Raw genomic sequence first — 21,681 nt, 5'->3', positions numbered from 1 at the left:
TATTACACACTGAAATACTTGGATAACCACGAAGGGAGTAATAGTCAATCTGACGAGACCATCATATCTATTCCATACGCAGGCATAGAACTATTGGGCCAACTTCATTTCAGTGAGTTACTTGGTAGCTGCATCACCCTCCATCCCAAAGAGGCACAGAGTACATCGGAGAACAACACTCGAAATGGCCAGTGACAGCGTATGACGAACGGATTCGCCTGCTCCTGCAACCTTTTGACCACACGCACCAAGCCAGTCGGCCGGAATCAGCCCCGAGTTCGACTGGCACTGTTATGAACGCATGCGCTAAGATCAAAAGGTGACGACCGGATCGCCACGCTTGGACAGAACAGCGCACAGTCTACTTTGAGGCTTTTGAGGACAATGCCTGTTGCTGATCTCAGAGTAAAACAAGACGTGCGACGGAAAGCCTCATTCTGCTACGAAGTCCAATTGTAACGTATGCTTCTCGTTTCTTGAGCTCATGAATCCTGGTCAACAAAAAGGGAATTCGTGGTTGTATTTAGATATTCTAATGATTTATGGCCTTCTTCTAGTGAGGACTACTGAAACTGCGCGTCACTTGAATAGAACCATACAGATTTCCCGGAACCTCGTGCCAGTCATCTGGAAGTATTAAATCTCTGAAAAATGAAGACTCAATACGAGAACAAGCGCCAGCTGGTGGACACCGACCATCCGCGCAGCCTCGAACCACACTAAGCCGGCACCGCATACTTCAACCACAAGGCATCATTTTCCAACGCCGCCCCCGCCCTCCCCTCCTCCATCCCCATCAACACCTCGATGCCATCCGCCCCACCAACGCCCTTGCCCTTCGGCACGGCCGGCAAGATCATCTGCACGCCATTCAGTATGCCCTCGGAAACCGTGCGCACGCGCTCGCAGTAGCCACGGCTCTTGCTTCCCTCCCCGTTCGCTTGGCTGCCGCCGTTGCCGTTGAACGCCTTCCCCCAGTCGGCTTCGTAGAACGGCAGCTCGTTCCACTTGGAAACGAAGACGCTGCTGGACCCCAGCCCCGGCCACGAGACGGGCGCCAGCCGGTTGTAGTCGGGCATGCTGGGCGACTGCAGCGTGTTGACCAGCGTCGCCACGCGGTGCGCCGTCACGCCGTCGATCTCGGCCTTGACTTTCTGCGCGAGGGCCTGCAGCAGCGAGGCTTCGGCAGCTTCATCTGCGGTGTTACTGCTGATGATGTCGGTCAGGGGTACGGCAGCTGATGCGTAGACGAGCGGACAGCCCATGTAGTCCGGGGCTAGCGGTGGGAAGGTGTGGGCGCGGCTGGAGATGGCCATGGTGACGATGGAGTTTTCAGGTTGAGAAGATGGTGCGTTGTCGGACGTTATTTGAGCGGCGACAGTGCAGCGCCATAGAAGTGCCACAATTGCTTGGTCGACGCTGGCCTGTGGTTTGCCTGGTGTGGTGCAATCGGCACGCAGTTGTGTCAGGGCGTCGGGCGTGAAGTGCCAAACGCGCGCTGCGAATTTGCGCTGGGTGGAGGGTATGCGTTCATGCTGCGGCAGCGGGGAGTCGTTGAGGACAAGCTCTGGGTGGTCCTTGATGTCGCACTTGTTCGGGTCCGACAGGTGGCCGTACAGCAGGGGCGCGCGGTCGAATGCTGATGACGAGAGGAAGACGGTGTCGCGATTGACCCGGTCTGGGCTCGTCTGCGCTTTGCGGCAGTTCTGCGCCCAGAGCTGAAGGTACTTTGCTATCGAGAAGCCATCGGCGACGAGGTGGTAGCTACAGATGCTGAGGAGCAGCCCGCCCTCGATAAAGTTCGCCTGAGCCGCGAAGACGGGGGCAGGGTCGTCCGGGCCGGGGAAGAGAGGCAGGGGGCTGAAGATTTCCTGCGTCAAGAGGTTGATTGGGAAGTTCTTCGCGCGGAATTCGTCGTATGTGAGCGGGAATTCGGTCTTGTCTAGTCTCTTGACGCGCAACTCGCCCACATCATCGTTTTCTTGTAGCTTGAGGCAGCCCTTCTGATCGGCCTCGGCTTCGTCCTCGGGCACCACCTCTGCCGAGAGATACGGAACTTGCTCTTTTGTCACGGCCAGGCCTTGTTGCAGGATTCGAACGACCTCGTCTTGGTCGTAACTTGGGTTGAGGGCGAAGCAGAGGATCGGCCTCGCGTAGCCTCGATGGCCGGCCTGCTCGAGCGGGGAGAGGATGAGTGGATCGTTTGTGCGTCCGAACATGGCGACTGTTGATCGGCTTATCGATATGATATTGGAAGACCAAACGCGGCCGCCGTCGAGCCTGGACAAGCCGTAACTTTATACAGCGGTCGTATCTCCGGGATTCCTGCGACGCGGTGAGGCGAGAAATGTGGAGATCGTCGGGGAAGCAGCCAGAATCTGCCGCTATTGGCCAATGCCCCAATACTACGCTTTCCATTAGGGGCAAAAGAGACAGAAGTCCGAAGGATCGAGTCATCAAAGTGGTGATGGCGGGGCATAACCGAATCATGCGGCTTGGCGTGGGTTACTGTTGGGGAAAAGGAGGCTGAAAAAGGCGAGGCGAAAAGTGCCGTGATGGGACGCACGGACAGAACGGATGGTGGTCCAATAGATATCTCCCTAGGAAAGCTTAGCCATGTACTTAGAGATAACCACGCTGATCAGTTGCAGAATCTGGCTGCATGACACGGCTGATAAAGCTCTGGGCGTTCCCCTGCAGTGAAGTCAATACAAGCGTGTAAGCACTTGCGGCGCAACGACTGTGCCTCAAACGTGTGGTCCGTTCATAGACTGTTGCAATCGAAGGCGGACGACGGGAGATGCAAGCCTCATTTTGCTAATCGAGATCTGATGACGATGAGCCTCGATAAACCCTTGTACGCAGTATGCGTCGTAAGGACGCCAGCCACGTTGCAAAAAGTTTAGTAGTAAGGCCAAACGAAGACACCCAAAGGCTTGGTCTGTGCCCGTGCTGCGGTGGATCTCGGTAGGGGAGCGGGTGTTGAGTTCCCCGCGTCTAGACCAGGCTAGCGAAGGAGCTAATCGTATAGTGCCTTCACTGTGGGTGGCCTGAATTGCCTTGTTGGCAGCTCTCTTTCAAAGGAGATGTAGAGCGTGGTGGAATTCGGCGCTACGTGTTGTGGGTCTGCAAAGAGTCGAAGTAGACGGGAATTAATGGCGACGAGATCAGATAGACTGCCTCGTAGAGTAGATCTGGCCGAGCTTCGCTAAAAAGGTAGAGTCCTTTCCCAATACAGCAATAGAGAAAGGTGAGTTGAAGCTTGACAGGCCGGCTGGTTGAGATAACACTGAGCATAGGCTGCGCGCGATTCTGTACTGTCAATTAGCTCGTCGATGTGGAGCATTTTGCTGACTTCTGGACGTCGTGAAGTCGCAGAGGATACAGTGAGCACCTAATCCCTTCGAGAGACAAATGCTGGGTTTTATATCAAGAACCGAGCTTCCATTTCCTGACTGCCTGACGCTCGCGGCAAGGGTGCAACCGTCGGCCTTCGGAACAGGACATCGGCATTAGCGAAGTCCGAAGCAATTGGCGAATGTGTGCATTAGCCAATGAAACCAGGGTCATGTTGGGCCGATGGTGAGGGGAAGCGGGGAGCCCTGAGCAACGAGGCAAGCTGGCTGCCTTTCCCTGCACAGCCCCACGTCGTGTGCTGATTCTTCTCAGTGGTTGTGGCGCTTGCCTGGAAGCGAAAGAAGTGTGGATTTAAGACGGGACTTGAATGGGAAATAGACGATATTGCGTGATGGGGTTGGGCGAGCACGTCAGCAGCAGATGGGAAAGTGAGCGTCGCCGAAGCGTGAGAAAAGACGCGGCCGCCTGGCGCTTGCCCGGAAAGAGAAGCGCGGCTCAATGCCGGCAGTCGCGGTCCCCACCCGCGCCTGCTACAACCCATCATTCGACCTTCTGTCCTCCGGCTCAGTATTTTTTTACCGTCGGCCATTGAGCAGCTCATAAACCCCCGGCTGCCCGCCTCGCTGCTAACATGCCTCCCTCACCGCGGCTCCTCTTCCTGCTCCTCTCCTCCTCCGTACCTTGAACCGCTGCCCCACACCCAATTGCCCGCCATGGTAGCCAAACCAACCAAGCAGCCGAACATCTTGTTCATCATGGCTGATGATCACGCTGCCAAAGCAATTGGCTGCTACGGTGCCGGCATCAACAAGACTCCCAACCTGGACCGACTGGCGAGCGATGGCATGAAATTCAACCATTGCTATGTCACAAACTCCATCTGCACTCCCAGCCGCGCTACCATCCTGACCGGAACCCACAACCACGTGAATGGTGTCATGACCCTGGACAGCAAAATCAACAAGTATCTGCCCAATGTTGCAAAGCAGTTGCGAGCTGGTGGCTACCAAACAGCCATGATTGGAAAGTGGCATTTAGGAGAGGGCACACCACATGAGCCGACCGGCTTCGACTACTGGACCGTCCTGCCCGGACAGGGCGCCTACCACGATCCCGAGATGATTGAAATGGGCAAGTCCGTGGTGGAGCGGGGCTACGCGACCGAGATCATCACGAACAAAACGCTCGGTTGGATCCAGAAGCGGGACAAGGACCGTCCCTTTTTCGCCATGTGCCACCATAAGGCGCCGCACCGGTCTTGGGAATGCCATCCCAAGTACAAATCCTGGTACGAGGAAGATATCAAGATCCCCGACACCTTCACCGACGACTACAAGAACCGCGCCAAGGCGGCGAAGGTGGCCAAGATGCGAGTTGCCGACGACCTGACCTACAATGACCTGGGTTTGGTCCAACCTGACGGTGGCCTTGACGTTGGAACCTCGCTGTTCAAGGGTTATTGGGAGCGGAAGATCCCCAACCCCGACGACGTGACCAGTTTGCGCCTGATCGACAAGGAGACGGGCACCAGCTACACGTTCCAGACGAAGGCGGAGCTGGCCGAGTTCAAGTTCCAGCGCTACATGAAGCGCTACCTGCGCACCATCCAGTCAATCGACGATAGCGTGGGCGAGATTCTGGACTTTGTCGACGCCGACCCGGAGCTCAAGGAGAACACGCTGGTCATCTACACGTCGGACCAAGGCTTCTTCCTGGGCGAGCACGGCTGGTTCGACAAGCGCTTCATGTACGAAGAGTCCTTCCAGATGCCGTTCCTGGCGCGCTTCCCGCGCGAGATAGCGCCCGGAACTGTGTGCAACGACATCATCAGCAACGTCGACTTCGCAGCCACCTGGCTCGACCTTGCCGGCGTCCGCATTCCTACCTACATGCAGGGCGTCTCTTTCCGACCGCTGCTGCAAGGCCAAACTCCCGACGGCTGGCAGCAGGTCGCGTACCACCGGTACTGGATGCACGCCGACCCCATCCACGACGCGTACGCGCACTACGGCGTGCGCGACCAGCGATACAAGCTCATCTACTGGTACAATGAAGGCTTCGGCCTGGCCGGGACTGGCGCGGGGGGTCAGGAGCGCGAGTGGGAGCTGTTCGACTGCGAAAAAGACCCTCTGGAGCTATTTAACGTTTATCGTGACCCGGAGTACAAGGACATCGTAGGCCGGATGACGCAGTTGCTGGACGAGAAGATGGCGGAGATTGGCGACGAACCGCTGCATAGGACGCTGCTGGCGGGCGCAAAGGACGGGCTGAGTCGGTTTGATGATGCAAAGGCAGGGGTGCGGAATCACTGATTGAGATTTTTGGAGGAAGGCAGTGGTGGCTGGGAATCAGTTAAGAATTCGCGCACTGATGAGCTTGCGTGGGTGGGGGCCTGGCGTGCGGAGACTGTCGGTCTCACAGACTGGATTCTTTTGCGGATTAGGGAATACTTTTGCGCATATCGTTGGGTTCGCTTCGGGTGCCTTAGGCGAGAAGACCGGCGCGCAGAGCTTCGATGAACACTCAGCCCTTTGAGAGAGATAGCTGAATAGAATTCGTGAGTAGGTCCATGGATTCCGCTGGCCCATTGCTTCCGTCAGGACACAGCCTTTATCGCAGCCGGCTCTTCCGCGACATGCAAGAGTCCCCGCATCGGAAGCCCAGCCGTTCGGAAGCCCAGCCGTAAGAAAGCTCATCCTTGTCCACTGTGGAGAAGAGACACCGCGGGGTAGCTCCCAAACCAGTTTAGCCGGCTTCGCATGGCCGGCATGATTGGTCCTGTCGTCTCGGGATGCGGGGCTGAAGCTCAGAGGTAAAGAGTCGATCAGAGGAGAGAGGAGGGGTTATCGCTTGGGCCATCGCGCCAATGGATGTATAGATGACGGGAGACGAAGAGGAGCCGGGTCGGAGGGCTTGCAGCCTTATATATAGTGGTCCCCCGCAGGCCGGTCCATCAAGGTGTGAAGTTCCTTCATCCACAACCGGCTATACTACGCGCAGACCAATCACAATGGCGGACCGTTTGCAGAACCTCAAGAACCACTTCAGCGCCAGCAGCATCACCAAGGGCAGCTGCATGTGCGGTTCAATCAACTACGAGTTCAAAGGTGTGGTCGTCGTAGCTCTCTTCATCGGACCTTGGCTGACTTTCCTAGGCGAGCCCAATGCTACCGCTCTATGCCACTGCGTCGATTGCCACAAGTGGGTACGTTAGAAAGCCCCCCGCATCGAGCAAAGGAACCCAGCCGATGGCTCCAAGCCGTGACCACGCACGTGACATCCATCACGAAGACCTTCCATCGCTTCCGCACCAACATTCTATAATTCATGTCTCTCTCATTCCTCCCTCTCCGTTCCAGCACAACCTTCCTGCGCCATTCACGCTAACCAAACCCCCCAACCAGACCGGTGGCGCCTACACATCCAACGTCATCGTCAACCGGTGGAACTTCAAGGTGACCAAGGGCACCCCCTTCACGTACGACGCCAAGGGAGCTTCGGGGAAAATCAACCGCCACTTCTTCTGCGGCAATTGCGGCTCCGGCCTGTACGCCGAGCTCGAGATCATGCCCGACGTCACCATCATCAAGAGTGGTGGTCTGGATGGTGGTGCCAAGGACCACGCGATCGCGGTCGAGTTCTACTGCAAGGACAGACTGAGCTACGTCAAGCCGATTGATGGTGCGACGCAGGAGCCGGCGTTTGGGAGCTAGATGATGAGTTGAGAGGAAAAGCATGTTGTAAAGGGGCGCGATTCTAGGCTCAGCAATGAATTGAAGATATGAACAGAACTTGATGTTATATTGTGGTGAACAAGTGAAAGTGCAATGGACGTGTACTTTCTAGATGGAAATGGAAAAACGGACAAGCACCCTGTACGCTTTGAGATTAGTTCGCAGAATGTGCTTTCTCGGGACTCAAGGTGCTTCACGCGACGACAGGAAGTTTTCAAATCGAAGAAGCTTTCCATGCAGGGAAGACGACAGGTTAGGGACCCGATTGAGTGGCACTCGGACCAGATTAGCCGTTTAGGGCTAGTTCCCCCCACGGCCCGACCTCGGAGCGTCTTATCAGAGGCGTCCATCTCTCCGTTCCCTTTCTACCGCATCCTTCCAAAACCTTCACCAAATGTCGAAATCAAGCCGCCAAACCCCGCGCACGAGAAGCTTTGGGGGCTGTCGAACATGCCGCCGCCGCCACGTAAAATGTGACCAGAGGCGACCGCGCTGCCGCGGTTGCGAGCGGCTGAGCCTGGACTGTGAGGGCTACGAATCGCTCATCCAATGGACCCACCCTCTCGGCCTCGCCAGCTCCTTCGTCGCTGAAGAGCCAGTGGAGGACACTCGGCAGTGCAGAAGGCTGCTATTCTCTGGTAATTTGCCACTTCCCCGCTCCACCTGCTCCTGTGGAGCTGACCAGCGACCAAAGACGCCGAGAGAAAAGCAATGTGCAGAGAGCTCGTTGACAGCACCGACTTGGACTACAAGTCCAATTTTGTCCAGATGGAAGAACGAGCCATGGCCGGAGAGGAGGCGGTCATCGAAGGGCCCTTTACTGTGTTTCGACTCGACATTTCCCCTCGACCTGATGAAGCATTTGAGTTACAGCAGGAGACGCTACCTGGCTTGCTGGAAGACCCTCTCGTCGAGGTCCAGCCGTTTGAGGTCGACCCGGAAGTGCAGCTGCTGCAGGACTCAGAAATCGTCCCGTCACCGCCGTCTCCATCGTCAAGCACCAACAAGGGGTCTGTGCGGCACAGTACCTCTACATTTGACCCCAATGCAGCTATCGAAGACATACAGCATGATGACTTCGCCTCCCTTTCCTTCTTATTCCCACCGGAGGGCCAGGATCCATTTCTCGACCAGCTACACCATTTTCCAGGCATGCACGACAGGGATCAAGACAAAACGGACTTCATGCATTTCTCGCTGTCTCCAGTATGTCCCCAGGCATTGACTATCCCTGCCAGCTCGAACTCTCCAATCTCGGCAGAAGAACACCTCTTGCTCTCGCATTTCATGTCGGATTTTGTCAAAGTAGCCTCTCCCACCTCAAACGGGAAGTCCCCATGGCAGACGCTCTACTTCCCGGAAGCGTTGAAGACGGTTGGCCAGCTCACTCTGCGGGCCGACCCTAGCGCAGCAAGCCTGTCACTCCTTTACTCCCTCATGGTCATCAGCGCATTCCACCTCGACAGGCTATCGGGGGCTGAAGCCGGCGCCGGTTACTGGTGGAGGATTGCCGAAAGCTACCAGGCAAAAGCCATGGCCCACATCCAACTCAGCTTACGCCACGAGGTCGTCGGTCCCAAGAAGGCGAAGTACAAGGTCCTCTTGATGGCGCTCCTCATACTAGTGACAGCCTGCGTAAGCCGCCATCGCCCGTCTCAAGTCAAGTTGTAATGCTGACGTAGAAAGATCACGAACGGCAAACTCGTCGATGCTCGAAAACACCTCCTCGACGCGCAGCGCTTGATCCACGTGCGCGGCATATCCAAGACCAACCCGTCGCGCAAAGTGCAGATGCTGCACGCCATGTTCCTCTACCTCCGCGTCATGGAGGAGGCCACCTTCGTGTACCCCATTTCGGGCCAGAGCGAGTTTTTCCAAAACCACCTCTCGCCCAACGAGCACCCCAGCTCCGCGCGGTATCCGTCACTGGCAGCACACCGGTGGTTCAGCGGCAGCGTCGAGGACGGCGTGCCCGCCAACTTCCGCGAGCTGGACGACTTCTTCGAGCGGTCGGGACCGGCGCTGCGGCCGCTGTTCGCGCGTACCTACGGCGTGCCCGAGAGCCTGGTCGTGCTCATGTCGCACATCACCTACCTGTGTTGCGAGGTGCGGCAGGTGCGCGCACAAGGCGGGCATCCGTGGGCCGGCTTCGCCGAGGACTATGCGAAACGCTGCAAGGTCGTCGAGGATCTGCTGTGCGCGTGGACGATTAACGACCAGCAGCAACACCATCCACCGCCACCAGCAACGTCGACATGCCCATCCTCTTCATCATCTTCTTCATCATCACTATCATCCTCCCCACCATCCCCGTCCTCAACGACCGGCGACGACAACAACAACAACGAAGACCACGCCGCCTCGGCCTTCCACGCCTCCCTCGTCATCTTCTTCTACCGCGAGGTCCGCGACATCAACCGCTTCACGCTGCAGCACCTCGTCAAAAGCGTCAAGTCGCACCTCCTCGCGCTCGAGGGTCGGAAGATCGCGCAGGGCGAAGCGGCGAGCGCCAGCGTTCTGTGGCCGGGCTTCATCGCGGCCGTCGAGGCGCTCGACCACGCCGACTTTGCGGAGCTGTGCGCGTGGATGAGGGGGTGCGCGGCCCGGTACGGGCTGAGGAGCTTCGACCGCGCGGCGGACGTGGCGGCGGACGTGTGGGCGGCGAGGATGCAGATGGAGAGGGAGAGGGGAGCGGGTGGGGGCGGGGCGTCGTTGGCGTGGCCGGAGAGGGTGTTGCAGAAGAAGAGTTTTATGATTTTGCCGTAGTTGTTGTTGTCTTTTCTTCTTCTTTCTTCTCATTTTTGTTATGGTTGCTGGGTAAAAGTAAATAGACGTTTGGGGGTGTTGGAAGGCGTAGTGGTGTTTGTCGAGACGAAATGATTGAATGATTGAAATGCTCGCTTTTTATCTCTATATGCCAGCCTTCTTCTACAAATCCCAATTGTGTCCAGCGCAGACTGACAATGGTGTGAGACTGTTGTTCCCCTATCTCTGAACGAGCCGGGACATCACCTTCCGACGTGAAGGCACGAGCTCGGCGAAGGACACATGGAAAAGCGACAAGCGAACGGCAAAGCTCACTGTCGGGTCTCGTTGTGGGTCAATCTTCAAGGCCCGATGGGGGAGTTGACACCGGCGGTGCAGGGAGAGGCGCAGTCAATGTGACCAACGACGTCCGAAAGGTCCGAATATGTTGTTGTCATTACTTGCAGCCCCACCCGTCGAGAGGCCGACGAGTTTACATGCTGTTCGATGAGGGGCAGGCTGATAAGGCAAGGGAGAGGGGCCGAGCAGGAAGAGGAAGGCGATGCCGAGCCGACGCACCGCATCTAGCCGCGGGGTCCGGGGTAGCGCTATCAACGCCATTGCGCCTGGCAAGCTACCGCGACGGCCCTGCGATTGTGGTTGACGCGCCCTATGCACTTGTCGCTCGAAAGGCGTGTGGCGATATACATAATCATGACGGCGAGCTTCTTCGAGCCTCACCTATTATTTCCTCTTCTATCTTTGCATAGCAGTATTGCATTCACTCGGCCAACATGGCGAATCGCGGCCTGACACTTGATCCCCATGTCTTCACCATCAATGACCTCAAGGAGGCCGGCAGCAGGAAGCTGCCGAAGATGTACAGAGGCATGTTGTTCTCGAATCCGAACGGGACAATGATCGAGTGCTGACCAGCCACAGACTACTACAACGAAGGCGCAATGGACATGATAAGGTAAACCGCGAAGCGTTTCCCCGAATCACCACCAGTCTAACACCCAAAAAAGCCTACGCGAGAACGAAGACGCCTACAACCGCTACAAGATCCGGCCCCGCGTCCTCGTCAACGTCGACAAAGTCGACACCTCCACACACATATTCGGAACAAAAGTGCGTCTGTCTACACATACATACCTTGACAAAAAAGAAAAAGAGGCGTGGGATGAAAAACGAAAACAAAACGCGGGAAAAAAAACTGACCGCCAGCCGACGACACCACCAGGTCTCCTTCCCCCTCGGCCTCAGCCCGACGGCCATGCACCGGCTGGCGCATCCGGACGGCGAGCTCGCGACGTCGCGCGCCGCCGCCAAACACGGCATCTGCATGGGGCTGTCGTCGTACGCGACCGAGAGCCTCGAGAACGTCGCCGCGCAGGGAATGGGCAACCCGTACGTCATGCAGATGTGTGTGCTGAAGGACAGGGAGATCACGAAGCAGCTGCTCAGGCGGGCGGAAGGTATGATATCTGGGAGGGTGATTGAGGCATACACATGGCTGATGTTTCTGACTGTTTTTTTTTTTCTTCTCTCTTGTAGCTGCGGGTTACAAGGCGCTGTTCCTCTCCGTGGACGTCCCAGTGCTCGGCCTGCGTCTGAACGAGTTCAGGAATAAGTTCGTGCTGCCCGCCGATATGGCGTACCCGAACATCTTGTCCGCGGGCAAGGACGACCTCGGAGGAAGACATGACTACGGTACGGGAGAGAAACGCGCGGCTGGAGAGGGTGTGTCATGATCCCCAGACTGACGGTGTTTGTGGGCAGACGCGACGTTGGAATGGGAAACGGCAATCCCGTGGCTGAGGCAGAACACGAAGATGCAAGTATGGCTGAAGGGCGGTAAGTCAAGAGAAATTATTCCCGGTCAACCCTCTCCCGTAGCCAAAAGCTGACATTGGTTGACAGTCAACACCGCCGATGACGTCGTACTCGCCATCCGGCACGGCGTCGATGGCGTCGTCGTGTCCAACCACGGCGGACGCCAGCTGGACGGCGTGCCCGCGACGCTCGACGCGCTGCGCGAGTGCGCGCCGGCGGCGAAGGGCAAGATACCGATTGCGGTCGACGGCGGCATCCGCAGGGGCTCCGACATCTTCAAGGCGCTGGCGCTGGGAGCAGACTACTGCTTCGCGGGCAGGATGGCATTGTGGGGCCTGTCGGTCAGTATACGCCCACATGGATGTTCGTTCGAAGTTACTGACTTTCCGACCAGTATAAGGGCCAGGAAGGCGTGGAGTTGGGCATCAAGATCCTGCTGAACGAATTCAGGATTACAATGGCGCTCGCCGGGTAAGATCAACTCCCCTTCTTGGAAACGGGAGGGTTTCACTGACGCGAGGAATCAGATGCCGGTCTGTCAATGAGATCAACAAATCGCACCTATCAGTTCTTACTTCTAGCGGGATCTTGTGTAAGCTATAGACTGGAGCGACCGGAGCATGACGAGTGTTTATTTGTAGACCTGGCTGGGGGTTGATGTTTTGAAAATCTCTCGGATGGTTGGTGGGCAGTGGGAGGTCAAAGGTGGGCTGAAATCTGATACAATTGAAGTGTCTAAGGGGTCACGAACGGTATAAAGCCATGATTGAATCAGAACGATGAGATGCGGAGAGGTACCCGTGGGTAAGCAATATGAGCAGCCTAAGAAAATCAAGATGTTATATGTGCCACTTTACCACATTAAAACTACTCTTTATCATTAGAGTCTTTCATTTTTCGACTTAGAGATAATGCCATCAAGGGGGACATACTCTTAGTTTGCTGTGCAGAAAGTAATATCCTTGAAAATTATACTGTTTCCTAAACTGCTTAGCTTTCCGAATTTAGCTAGTAAGTAGTTTTTCTCCGACACATCGTCCTAAAAACCTGATATACGTCTAGGGAGATTCTGGATATTTTTTTTATCGCATGGTCCATCAACTCTCTCTAAGATAGTCATTTGGAGAGTCGTTTTCATCCCACAAGCTTGGGGATATATGCATGAACAGACTCATGCACAAATATTTAGTTGAGGGACGCAAAGTAGAACCTGAGAAGCGGTCTAGTAACACTTAAGGCACCAACCATGGCTAGTGTATCCCTGTTTGATAGAATGACGCTTGAAAATGGGTATCACGAACCGTGGTTGATGAAAGAAAAAACCCAACTCCCAAACAAGGGCTCTCGCCAACCGAGCTAGAGCTCGTGGACGTTGCACAAAACCGGGTCAGATTGCTTTGACCGAGTCGACTAGAACAAAATAATCCTCAAGCGTCGCGTGCAGGAACGTGTCTCGCTGTGGTAGCTCTTTGACTGACAGTCACCAATGGTTTTGATCGCTTCCAGAAGGGGCTACGAAATACATTCTACTTAGGAAAGGGAACAAGGTATCGCAGCACGCACAAGTAAACGACCGCCCTGATTCGAAAATCATCACTTACCAACCCCAACCATCCTGACCGGCGCCTTTCCAAAGCCCCCTTGCTTTCAGAGGAAGTCCAAATCCAGACCACTCCCACATCCCCAACGACTAACGACGACGCCGCCGCCGCCCTCAACCCAAGCTTCTTCAAAGAGCCTTCCCAGGTGTCGGGGTCGGGGTCGGCGTCACCGCCCCTTCCTTCTCTTCCTCTTCCTCCTCTGCACCCAACGTCCCGAGTCCGACCGTCGACGCCGTTGAGAACGGTCTACTATCCATCTCCACCTCTCCACCTTCGCTATCCCCACTTCCTTCCCGGCCGCTACCGCCGCCCAAGAACCAGCCCGGATGCACCAGGTTGAACACTCCCACCGCACAAACCATCATAGCGCCGTCCAACACGACGAAATACACCTCGTGCGTGATGAGGTACCCGTCCCACCCCTGCAACAGCTCGATCGTGCGGTAAATACTGCGGACGTAGATGAACACGATAGCCGCGGACGTCCCCGTGACGAGCGTCTTCGTCCGCGAGGAGCCCAACAACGACGGCGGCGCAGTCCCACTCCCCCCCTTGCTCCCACCACCACCAGCAGTCGCCGCCGCGGTCATCGTCCCCTTCAAGAAGACGGCGAAGAGCGCGCAGAAGACGGTGATGGCGACCATCTGGAAGACGATGCCGGCGACCATGATGTTCGTGCCGGGCGCCGTGTCGCCCGGGGGCGTGGCCGAGGCGGCGACGGACGCCATGCCGCCGCCGATGGCCTGCAGGACGAGCGAGACGACGTCGGCGGTGCAGAAGAGGATGAGGTAGGTGCGCGGGGTGAGGGGCGACGAGGAGGGGCCGGAGAGGGCGATGAGCCGGCCGAGGATGACGTAGAGGGCGGCGGTCCAGAAGGTTGGTGCTGTTGTTTTTGATGAGCACACCGCCGCTGGTTAGCCAGTTGTGGGACGATGTTGTTGTTGCGATAAAACGGTGGCTAGGTCTGTTGATTCGGATAGGTGGGAGTGGAGAAGAAGCATACCGATGATGAGCGTTGTGATCTGCATCAGAAAAGCATCGGCGTTGTATGGACATTTCGCGGACCAAAGCCGTCCGGCCCATCCAATAATCTCCGCTACCAAAAGAAAGAGCCTTGTCAGCATTGTTATCACGTCGAAGAGCGGCGGGATAGCTTGTTGCCGAACGACTTACTCACTCCGCCGACGGCGAACAAGATGGTCCACCACTGTTTGCTCCATATCGTTTGTCCGAGGTGCAACAGCGACGAGATGGTGAAGATGACGACGAAAGCGATGCCAGCTGCTTCGGATGGGACGTAGCCATACGAGGTCTTGTAGCCTGGTATGTAGGCCGGGCAGCCCGTCCGCAGTGACTCCATGTCCATGAGTTATCGACCGTTTACGGATGACAGTGTTGCTTCAGTGCTCAAGAAAGGACGCGGCAGAACGAAAATGATGTATTGCCCTACAGAAGGACATGGCAAGCTATGGTATATATGGGGGGAGGCGATGCGGTCAGACTTTGCGGGCTCGAAGAGCCTGGGGCAGAGCGTTATGGCTATGATGCCTGAGCCCCACAGAAAATGTCAGACATCCTCAATGGGCCAGCTTTCTTCTCGTTTCGCTGAATTCATGCCGCAAAGGGCCACAGGAAGCTGCCGGGGCGACGCGTCTTCAAGCCTCTCGACTTACACGTTCGACCGATAGCACTAAAGTTCGCGCGGATTACCGAATCGGGAATTTTCAGCGATTCGTTGGGCTCTGGTTGTGCTGGCTGTGAAACGGCCTTGGCGGGCTGGGTGTGGCTGGAGGTGAAGTGCGAGTCCACAAGAGCGGGAAGGAATCGAGACTCGACCGCGGGTGGGTGGAGCGGACTCTCTCACACCAGCGGACGGCTTGGCGCTATACCTCATGCGGCAAAAATGTCGCGAGAGACGCGCTTAGCCACCCGTCTCCGAACATTCTGCGGTCCGGGCCAGGGGTTCGGGAATCGGTGCCGAGACTTCTTCGTAGATATACGGGTCTTGCATCGAGCAGGACTGACTCGGACGGCAGTGATGTGGACGAGGCAGTGCAATACTTCTCACGATGCCGGCTCGCAGCCCGCCACTGTCCCTGTCCACGCGCTCTGCAGGTCCGACTCGAAAGTGGCGGCTATGTCGAAGCCCTTGTTCTTGATGACCGACAGAAAGTCCAGCACCCGCTTGCGCTCCTCCACCGCCTTCATCTCCAGCCCGACCAGGTGCGTGATGGGCATGTACATGATCGCCTCCAGCTCGACCCTGCTCAGCCGCCCCTCGGCATAGTCTAGCGCAGCGATGGCTTGCTTGCGGATCATCTCGTCGTCCATGACCGGCAGTTCGCACTTGAGTGCCGACCATGCCGGATGCAGGAATAGTCGCGAGAGCCCAGTGAGCCCCCAGTGGTAGTAAGGGATGGTCGTTAGCGTCCCGGCATCCAGATCTTGCGGGTCTTGGTCTGCGAAGGACAGGATCGATGTGATGATCTCGCGCTGGAGCCGTGATGCTTGGCAGATGATCTCAATGCCTATTGTTGCATGCTGGGACGAGACGCATTCATTGCTCTGTGCTACAAGGGCTTGTGTCTCCAGCCTACCGACGTCGTCGATGGAGGGAAACCCGTGCCCTTCGGCCTCGACAGCCCAGGAGAGAGCCCTAGAGTCGTCAGTAACTTGTGTCCGAATTGAGGGCGTCATGTGTACCTGAACTGGAGTATGGCCCATCTCTCCAGAATATCAAGCAGCGCGTCCCAGCGTCGCTCCGGAGACAGAGGGACGTCTTTGCTGGGCTCTACCTGCAAGGTGAAGATGGGACGGGTTGTGGGCAGCGCTACATTCTCACACATTAGGATGGCGCCCAGGGCGTCGCTCGCGCGCAGAAACCTGACCAGCGCGGATTCGAACTCGCCCTGTGTCTCGCGTGATCTGCCGTTGTGACGCACATACTCGCCAGTTTCCCGGATTAGTGCTCGCCACGTCTTGCCTGTCTTGTCAGAGAGCAGCTGCTTCGCTATTAGTGATCTGGCCCACGTTAGGGTGGCGGGGACGCTCTGACCTCGTTGAAGCCGGATAAAGAGGCACACAGCAGCACGGAGTTGTACTGGTTGCTACGGGTGCCTCGCATCTGCTCCCCGATCGTCTTCTTCAGCGCAAGCCATGCTTTCTGGATATCACGTTTCTCGGCAGCGTTCAGAGCAAGCAGGTTGGCGTTGCGGCTGGCATACATGCCGCCGACCACCGAGACGGTTTTGTTGACAAGCTCGTTGCTATGGGAGAGACCGCCGATGGAGTCAAACGAGAAGACGGACATTATGGGCGAGGCGGACAGGCCGATGGCCTGGAAGAAGGCGCTGGTGTAGCGCCAAGAGTCCTGGACCAAGGCCTTTTGCACCTGGCTGGCCGGACGACGGGCGGGCTTCTTGCTTGCGTATTCTATAATAGTGATATCACTGGCGGAGGGCGGCGGCGAGATGCAATTGATGGCGCGGGCGCTGCAGTATGAGCAGGGCCGGCGGCCGTCACACTGAGGCTGTTAACTCGTCTTTGGGCGTTGCTGCAGGGACTGTGGGGGCGGACCTTGACATGATCTTTCTGGCAACGCATGCAGCGGTGACCGGAGCGGCGCTTGTCGCGGGCGCCGCACGGCATGGCGGCGTCTGTGTAGGATCCGAGCAAGCGAGAGGTGAGAGGGGCAGATTGCTACTTGTGATGCATGCAAAGGGTAAAGACTCCGCGGGCGCGGGTCTGGAAGCGGGAAGCACGCAGCGCAGTTATAGGGCGGATTGGTCTCAGTGCGGCGTATCGCGTATCCATAGGGGCTTAACCTTACACTCCGGCGGCCTGACTCGTGGCGGGCTGTGCGCTGCTCTCCGGCCTCGTCCCGACTGCAACGGCCTGTGGCGTCGCCCGTGGGCAGTGCGAGAGATGTGTGCGAATTGCTGCAGCCTAGCGGCCGTCTTGGATGGCGCTGGATGGATGGCGGAGACGACGGGGAGAAGAGAGGGGTTTGCTCTGCGGCCGCAACCAATCCCAGCATTGCCAAGCGAGCTACGTAAGCAGCCCACCAACCCCTTCCGGCGGTCGCTGCTTCCTGCTTCTCCCCCACACCATCATCGTCCTGCGATCTGCAGGAGTCCCGCACCTGGCCCTCTGCCGGTCCGCCTGCTGCTCCGCCCTGCCGCATCGTGCTCGTCGGCGGTGCCAATCTTGGCAAAATAAAGTTGTTTACTTGGCTCCCGCCGTTGCTGACCTGCTTTGGCGCTAAACCGACTGCGGCAATCTCAGGCCACCACACGTCCTGCCGCATACGAGATGCACAGCAGTACAATACACCTTGGATCCTTGCTCTGCTAAAAATTGCGGTCTGCTAGAAGCTTCTTCACAGAGGCGTGCAATCTTAAATTCGCGTCAAACATAGTGCGTGTCTATAATTGGTATACGATCTGACCACGCCACGAAGTGGAATCAAACTAAGAGTAGAACCGTACTTAACGACAATAAAAGACATGCATCAATCAGAAGACTGCTGCTAAAAGGCACGCGTATGCTCTAGTCGAGGTATGATGTATCTCATTCAATCTTTTTCATTGACAGCCGTGAACTATTGTATCCGGATAGAACCAATAAGCCCAGGAGATCCGATCCTCCTTTATTTTCTGCTCTTTTCTTCTTTTTCTCGTCAATGATGAATGCAGAAAGTTCAATCCCAGACCAGCCGATCACACAGCCCCTTCCCGAGGAGATACGAACAAGAAAAGTAGGAAAACTGAAACCATAGGGCTAGCCCACCTCCATGATCAAACAGAGTCATAATCGTAACAACCACCCCGTCTGCGTCAGCTCAAGCACCTCAACAGTCTCAGAATGGCCACCTCCAGGCCGTCAAATCCGCTGGGTCCACACCCTCGTGGAAGGCGTAGTTCCGGGCGTTGATCTGCTTGTTGAGCAGCGACTCGCGGGCGGTAGAGCCCCTATTACCGAGATGCGGCATGCGATCAATAGCATCGATAGCAAGACTGAACCGGTCAGTTCCGTTCCTGATGGCCAGCTCGAGCGGGGTGTCGATGTTGCCCTTCTCGCGGTATCCGACAACGTGCAGATTGCGCTGCCCCTTGCGCTTGTACGTCAGCCGGTGGATCAGCCACGGGTAGCTGTGGAAGTTGAAGATCACGGGCTTGTCATCGGTGAAGATGGCCTTGAACTCGGCGTCGGTGCAGCCGTGCGGGTGCTCGGCTGCCGGGATCAGCTTGAAGAGATCCACCACGTTCACGAACCGGATCTTGATGCCCGGTAGGCTCTCGCGCAGGAGTGCGGTGGCGGCGAGCGACTCGTGTGTGGGCACATCGCCGCAGCAGGCCATGACGACATCGGGCTCCTCGCCGGAATCTAATGGTTTTTCTTAGTTTAGTGTGCGAGGTGCAGTAAAGTGATGCATCGTCACTTACCGGTTGAGGCCCACTCCCAGATACCGAGACCCTTGGTGCAATGGGCAATGGCAGCCTCCATGTCCAAGTACTGGAGGTGGTTTTGCTTGTCGGCGACGATGACGTTGACGTAGTTGGATGACCGGAGGCAGTGGTCTCCCACACTCAGCAAACAGTTGGCATCCGGGGGCAAATAGATTCTCACGACCTCGGGGCTCTTGTTTGCAACGACATCGAGGAAGCCAGGGTCCTGGTGAGTAAAACCGTTGTGATCTTGGCGCCACACAGTAGCTGTCAAGAGAATGTTGAGCGATGCGATCTTCTGGCGCCACTCAACCTCACTGGCCTTCTCGATCCACTTGCAGTGCTGGTTGACCATAGAGTCGATGATATGGATGAAGGGCTCGTAGCTGTTGATCAAGCCATGACGGCCGGAAAGAATGTAGCCTTCCAACCAGCCCTCAACCGTGTGCTCACTGAGCATCTCCATGACCCTGCCATTGAGGGTCAGGTTGCCGCCATCGGCGTCCTCGTCGAAGTAGTCGCCAAGCCAGACCTTCTTGCCGGCTTCGTAAACTGCGTCCAGTTTGTTCGATTGCGTCTCATCGGGCCCGAAGATTCTGAAGCGATCCATGTTGTTCCGCACCACCTCGCGCAAAAATGTGCCAAACCGGCTCATTGAGCCATCCTCCGATACGCCAGCCTTGAGAACATCGAATTTGAAGGACCGGAAGTCGGGAACCTTGAGCTTATGCTTGAGAAGTCCGCCATTGGCGACGGGGTTGGAACACATGCGCCTATGGCCCTGTGGAGCAAGCTCTCTCAGCTCCTCGATCAGTCTGCCCTCTTTGTCGAAAAGCTCATCCGGTTTGTAACTCCGCAGCCATTCCTCGAGCTTGGCGAGGCTCTCAGGCTTGGAGTGGACATCAGTGATGGGAACCTGGTGAGAGCGCCAGAAGCCCTCGAGGAAGTGATCACCAAGCTTGCGCGGACCAGTCCAGCCCTTGGGGGTCCGCAGGACGATCATGGGCCAGCGAGGACGGAAGGCCTCACCGCTGTCACGTGCCTTCTTCTGGTATTCATGGATCTTACCCACGCAGGCTTCGAGGGTGGAAGCCATTGCTTGGTGCATCGATTCCAAGTCACTACCCTCGACAAAGTACGGCTCCCAGCCGTAACCCCGGAAGAGCGAATCCAGTTCGTCATGGCTGATACGGGCGAGCACAGTGGGGTTGTTGATCTTGTAACCGTTCAAGTGCAGGACTGGGAGAACAGCACCATCATTGATGGGGTTCAGAAACTTGGTGCTGTGCCAGCTGGTTGCGAGAGGGCCGGTTTCGGCCTCGCCGTCGCCAACCATGGTGAGTGCAATGAGGTTAGGGTGGTCGAAGACGGCGCCGAAAGCGTGAGAGATGGCGTAGCCGAGCTCTCCACCCTCGTGGATGCTGCCGGGAGTCTCGGGAGTGGCGTGGCTGCCAATGCCACCAGGGAAGGAGAACTGCTTGAAGAAGCGGCGCATGCCATCGGCGTCCTCGGTGATGTCGGGGTACGTCTCGGTGTAAGTGCCTTCCAAGTAGGCATTGGAGAGCACGGCCGGCGCGCCATGGCCAGGGCCGGAGATGAAGATGGTATCCAAATCATACTTCTTAATCAAGCGGTTGAAGTGGATGTAGGTAAAGCTCTGGCCAGCATCAGAGCCCCAATGGCCCAGAAGACGTGCCTAAGCGAGTGTCACATGTCAGTATGACGAGCCGAGATGTGTGGAGATGATGTACCTTGATGTGCGACAGCTTCAATGGCTCTCGTAGAAGCGGGTTCTCCCTTAGGTAGATCATGCCCAGGCAGAGGTACATGGAAGCCTTGAAGTAGGCGTCATGTTTGCGGATCTCTTCCTCAGAGAGCGGCTTCTCATTGACAGTCGACCTGGCGACGCCGAAGGGAGAAAGGCTCGCCGAGACGGTGCCGTTAGAAGCCATGGCGGTGGGACAGTGGAAGGCGAGGATTAGAGAGGAAGAAGGTGAGGAGGGGGAGTAACTTCGCCGACGCCCTTTTAAACCAGAGCCGCGCTGGTAAAGCAACCGATGATGGCATAGTGCTGATGCGGCAATCAGGAAAGAAGCTGGAGGACCCTTGCCTCTCACCCCATGGTCCCACTATGCCCACGGGGAGCCCGCACTGGGGTTGACGCGGGACGTCAGACCACCTACCCGGATCGAGTTGCGGCACAGAGCCAAGCAGAAGACGAGGTCGCGGCGCTGGCCGGCTCAAGGCTGCTGGGGGCCGCAGCGGGGACGACGGGAGCTACGGATTGGCGGCTCGCATGATGCACAACTTGAGGCATGGACGTCAATCAGCATTGCCCCGCTGCCTACCCGGTAGCGTCCCAGCTCACGATTCGCTGCACGGCTCGCTGCATTCGACTTCCCGCGTCCTCCCGAGCCCCGGCCCTGTGGCCCCGGCGTCGATCGCCTTGATGGCCGGCTGGTATGGGCATTTCGTCAGCCAGGGCGGGCGTTCCCAGTGGGGTCTGCGGCGAAGCCTTGGTGCAACACGAGCTCTATCGACCGATCTGACCCTCTGCTGTGCCTGTTATCCAGCCCGGCGCCGGCCAGGCCGTGCGTCTTTTCCGCCAGCAGTATATTATCGGCAAGGATACGATGTCGGTTCTGGCCGTTGTCGCGGAGTCCCGAGTCAGTCAGAAATCCTTCTCTGCGGAGCCGTTGGCGTTCCGCAATTTCTCGCGACCAGCTACTGCAAGTTCGTCCAAGAATGTGCACGTTTCCATCGCTTGTCCGGGGGAAGAAACCGGCGGGCAACCGAGGCATTACGTGGAACCGCACCGCGCGTTCGGAGGTTCCGTGGTTGGCTCAGCAGCGGGCGACGGGTATCGAGAGCTCTCATGATGAGGTCGCAGAGCGCTGATGAAAAGTCTGGATGTGCTTGTGATGATGACACTGTACAAGCAGGAGCCGGTGATCGTTGGGT

The 21,681-nt window shown here is 57.0% G+C and overlaps 8 protein-coding genes across 8 annotated transcripts; 5 read left to right on the top strand and 3 right to left on the bottom strand.

Annotated features, from left to right (window-relative positions):
• Positions 1-719: 719 nt before the first annotated feature.
• SLS55_002592 (uncharacterized protein) lies at positions 720-2,219 on the bottom strand (the record flags this gene model as incomplete). The annotated part of the gene is made up of 1 exon (XM_066774073.1): positions 720-2,219. One exon carries the CDS (start codon positions 2,217-2,219, stop codon positions 720-722), a length of 1,500 nt encoding a protein of 499 aa, XP_066636640.1.
• Positions 2,220-4,070: 1,851 nt separating this feature from the next.
• SLS55_002591 (uncharacterized protein) lies at positions 4,071-5,669 on the top strand (the record flags this gene model as incomplete). The annotated part of the gene is made up of 1 exon (XM_066774072.1): positions 4,071-5,669. One exon carries the CDS (start codon positions 4,071-4,073, stop codon positions 5,667-5,669), a length of 1,599 nt encoding a protein of 532 aa, XP_066636639.1.
• A 698-nt stretch (positions 5,670-6,367) lies between these two features.
• Positions 6,368-7,070, top strand: SLS55_002590 (uncharacterized protein; the record flags this gene model as incomplete). Its single annotated transcript, XM_066774071.1, has 2 exons — positions 6,368-6,562; positions 6,762-7,070. 2 exons carry the CDS (start codon positions 6,368-6,370, stop codon positions 7,068-7,070), a joined length of 504 nt encoding a protein of 167 aa, XP_066636638.1.
• Positions 7,071-7,802: 732 nt separating this feature from the next.
• Positions 7,803-9,857, top strand: SLS55_002589 (uncharacterized protein; the record flags this gene model as incomplete). Its single annotated transcript, XM_066774070.1, has 2 exons — positions 7,803-8,687; positions 8,778-9,857. The coding sequence occupies 2 exons, from the start codon at positions 7,803-7,805 to the stop codon at positions 9,855-9,857; spliced, it is 1,965 nt and encodes a 654-aa protein (XP_066636637.1).
• Positions 9,858-10,630: 773 nt separating this feature from the next.
• Positions 10,631-12,147, top strand: SLS55_002588 (uncharacterized protein; the record flags this gene model as incomplete). The annotated part of the gene is made up of 6 exons (XM_066774069.1): positions 10,631-10,761; positions 10,865-10,934; positions 11,080-11,314; positions 11,394-11,579; positions 11,760-12,013; positions 12,067-12,147. The coding sequence occupies 6 exons, from the start codon at positions 10,631-10,633 to the stop codon at positions 12,145-12,147; spliced, it is 957 nt and encodes a 318-aa protein (XP_066636636.1).
• Positions 12,148-13,675: 1,528 nt separating this feature from the next.
• On the top strand, positions 13,676-14,065 carry SLS55_002587 (uncharacterized protein; the record flags this gene model as incomplete). Its single annotated transcript, XM_066774068.1, has 3 exons — positions 13,676-13,680; positions 13,705-13,711; positions 13,736-14,065. 3 exons carry the CDS (start codon positions 13,676-13,678, stop codon positions 14,063-14,065), a joined length of 342 nt encoding a protein of 113 aa, XP_066636635.1.
• A 1,272-nt stretch (positions 14,066-15,337) lies between these two features.
• Positions 15,338-16,583, bottom strand: SLS55_002586 (uncharacterized protein; the record flags this gene model as incomplete). Its single annotated transcript, XM_066774067.1, has 3 exons — positions 15,338-15,929; positions 15,977-16,275; positions 16,329-16,583. The coding sequence occupies 3 exons, from the start codon at positions 16,581-16,583 to the stop codon at positions 15,338-15,340; spliced, it is 1,146 nt and encodes a 381-aa protein (XP_066636634.1).
• A 1,548-nt stretch (positions 16,584-18,131) lies between these two features.
• SLS55_002585 (uncharacterized protein) lies at positions 18,132-20,672 on the bottom strand (the record flags this gene model as incomplete). The annotated part of the gene is made up of 3 exons (XM_066774066.1): positions 18,132-18,658; positions 18,718-20,416; positions 20,472-20,672. 3 exons carry the CDS (start codon positions 20,670-20,672, stop codon positions 18,132-18,134), a joined length of 2,427 nt encoding a protein of 808 aa, XP_066636633.1.
• Between the last annotated feature and the right edge of the window lie 1,009 nt (positions 20,673-21,681).

The sequence above is a fragment of the Diplodia seriata genome, assembly GCF_021436955.1.
Source record: "Diplodia seriata strain FDS-637 chromosome Unknown scaffold_2, whole genome shotgun sequence".
Taxonomy (NCBI): Eukaryota; Fungi; Ascomycota; class Dothideomycetes; order Botryosphaeriales; family Botryosphaeriaceae; genus Diplodia; species Diplodia seriata.
This window is presented reverse-complemented; position numbering and strand designations above follow the sequence as displayed.